This window comes from Setaria italica, chromosome V, assembly GCF_000263155.2.
Source record: "Setaria italica strain Yugu1 chromosome V, Setaria_italica_v2.0, whole genome shotgun sequence".
In the NCBI taxonomy this organism is placed as follows: domain Eukaryota; kingdom Viridiplantae; phylum Streptophyta; class Magnoliopsida; order Poales; family Poaceae; genus Setaria; species Setaria italica.
The window spans coordinates 30411354-30413516 of NC_028454.1; the positions used below are offsets into that span (position 1 = coordinate 30411354).

General features: G+C 55.8%; 1 protein-coding gene across 1 annotated transcript; it reads right to left on the bottom strand.

Moving 5' to 3' along the window:
• Positions 1-301: 301 nt before the first annotated feature.
• Positions 302-1844, bottom strand: LOC101782167 (protein MIZU-KUSSEI 1). Its single transcript, XM_004969233.2, has one exon. It carries the CDS (start codon positions 1525-1527, stop codon positions 661-663), a length of 867 nt encoding a protein of 288 aa, XP_004969290.1. The 5' UTR covers positions 1528-1844; the 3' UTR covers positions 302-660.
• Between the last annotated feature and the right edge of the window lie 319 nt (positions 1845-2163).

The following is a 2163-nucleotide window of genomic DNA, read 5'->3' on the forward strand; positions in this document are numbered from 1 at the left end:
TAGATTTCGAGTTTTAACTTGACAACAAAAAGGTAATGAAGTCATGATGCATAGGCTGCAACGAGAAGCAATATACATTTAAACACGTGTCGAAAACAAATAACTCTATGTTAGAAAATGAACAAAATGAGAACAATTAGATAAATAATACAATTGATTAATCTTGAGCTTTAAAATTCTTTACAATTTTCATATTAATGACCCTTAAAATAGTGCGGGTTGATGCACTTTTGCGTAACTTTGTTACCAGTTGCTTTACGAGTTTATTTCACTCTTTTCAGTTATGATTTCTCCACTGAAGTAAAACAAATTTACGGTAGGACATACTCATTTCATTACTACATACTCTTAATCTTACAACATCATCACCTCAACTCTTGGAGCTCACTATCACAACCTCAATATGATCTGAGAGTTGAGGTGAATAGTGACCAATAAGGCAAGTGCCAACCATCAAGCCAAATCCCAGGAAAAAAAAAAGAAGGCCCTAAAGGGAAAGTTCCCACTCCGTTTCATTTTGCAGCGGTCTAAAGTCTAAACGGACATCATTTTTTTCACAACAACCACACCATAAACACGAAAGATAGCACAGGTAAATGACAGCAGCTTAAAGCACGCAAGATCACGGTGGTTGGTGCAGCAGCGTAGGTGAACGTGCGATCAAACTCGAAGGAGGTAGATGCTAAGCTCCGGGCCGCCATTGCCGCCAGTGCTGCTGTCCGGGTTCATCATGTAGAACGCCTCCGAGTCGCGGGAGCCGACGACGCGCTCGAAGCGCGCGCGCATGTACATGACGTCCCCCTCGCCACCGCCGCACGCCGCCGGTATGACGCCGGCGCCCATGGACACGGCCTCCAGCGCGCGCAGCACCCGCCAGTCCGCGGCGCCGCACTCGCGGCGCACCGCGTACCCGCAGCCCTTGCCGTTGCAGTACGCGCGCCACACCTTCTCCTCCACCAACTTCCTGCCGGCGCCACCGCTGTTGGAAGCGGCCGAGGCGGCGCTGGGGAGCGCGCAGGCGGCCTTGGCGCGGTCGCACTCGAGCGCGATGCGCACGAGGCCGGACGCCATCTCGCGCACCAGCGACGCCGTGGGCGCGGCGAGCTCGAGCAGCAGCGCGGGGCACGCGCGCGGGTCCACCTGGAACGCGAGGTGGACGTGGCCGCGGCGGTGGCCGTAGAGCGTGCCCGTGAGCCGCGCGCCGAGGCCGACCTGCCGGTGCCGGCCGGCGATGGCCGCGGCCAGCGCCGTGCGCAGCCGGGAGACAGCGGTACGGCCCTTCTTGCCGCGCTGCTTGGGCGGTGGCGGCGGGGACACGAAGTCCTCCGAGTGGAACGACGGGCAGCTGGAGGAGAACGCCATGGCCGCCTCGTCCTCTTCGTCGGCCTCCGAGCCCTTAGCGGAGCCGTCCTCCACGCCGGCTGTGGCGCCATGGCTGCTGCTCTTGCCAAGGACCGGCCACTTGAAGTTCCTCCGGGAGAAGGAGAAGGAGGACTCGTGGGGGCTCCTCGCCATGATGGTCCTCATGGTCGCTTGCCTCGCCTGAGCGTGGAGGGAGAGTGCAGTGTGTCCAATGGTCTCAAAGTGCAGGGAGGATGGAGGGGCTTTGTATACTGTGAGGGTCTGAGGGAGACTGGTGAGCAGAACCCACCAAACTGAGCAGCAGACAGAGGAGAAGAGAGGAGAAGAACGAGAGCTTCTCTGCTTTGTCTTGTCCCGGCCTGGCTCTCCTCTGCTGCGTTGTGTTTGATGAGGGAAATGGAAGACAAGCTGCAGATTCTGGCAGAGTGTGAGCAGGGTGGACAGGCAGGCCGGCCGGCAAGAGAATACCAATCCATTCGACAAACGATTATGGAGGAGAGAGGGCGTGCCTGCCTTGATGGTTTGGCATGCTTTTTTGACATGAGTTGTTTACTTCTAACCGCACACCTTACCAAGCTGAGCGGATTGCAAGCAAGACCCCAACAAGTGTTTTCCCATAATCATGGTCCGTCCTGATTAGTTCGTGGTGTTTAGCATCGTGTGACTGTTGAGAATGAGTGGATTTATTCCTCGGGGTGTTGGGTCGTCAGACTAGCCGGGTTTGCCGGTGCTGTGCACTGTGCAGTGCGTCATTCTCCAGAGTACCAGGTTTATGGCCGTCATAAGCATGTCGTCGTCTCT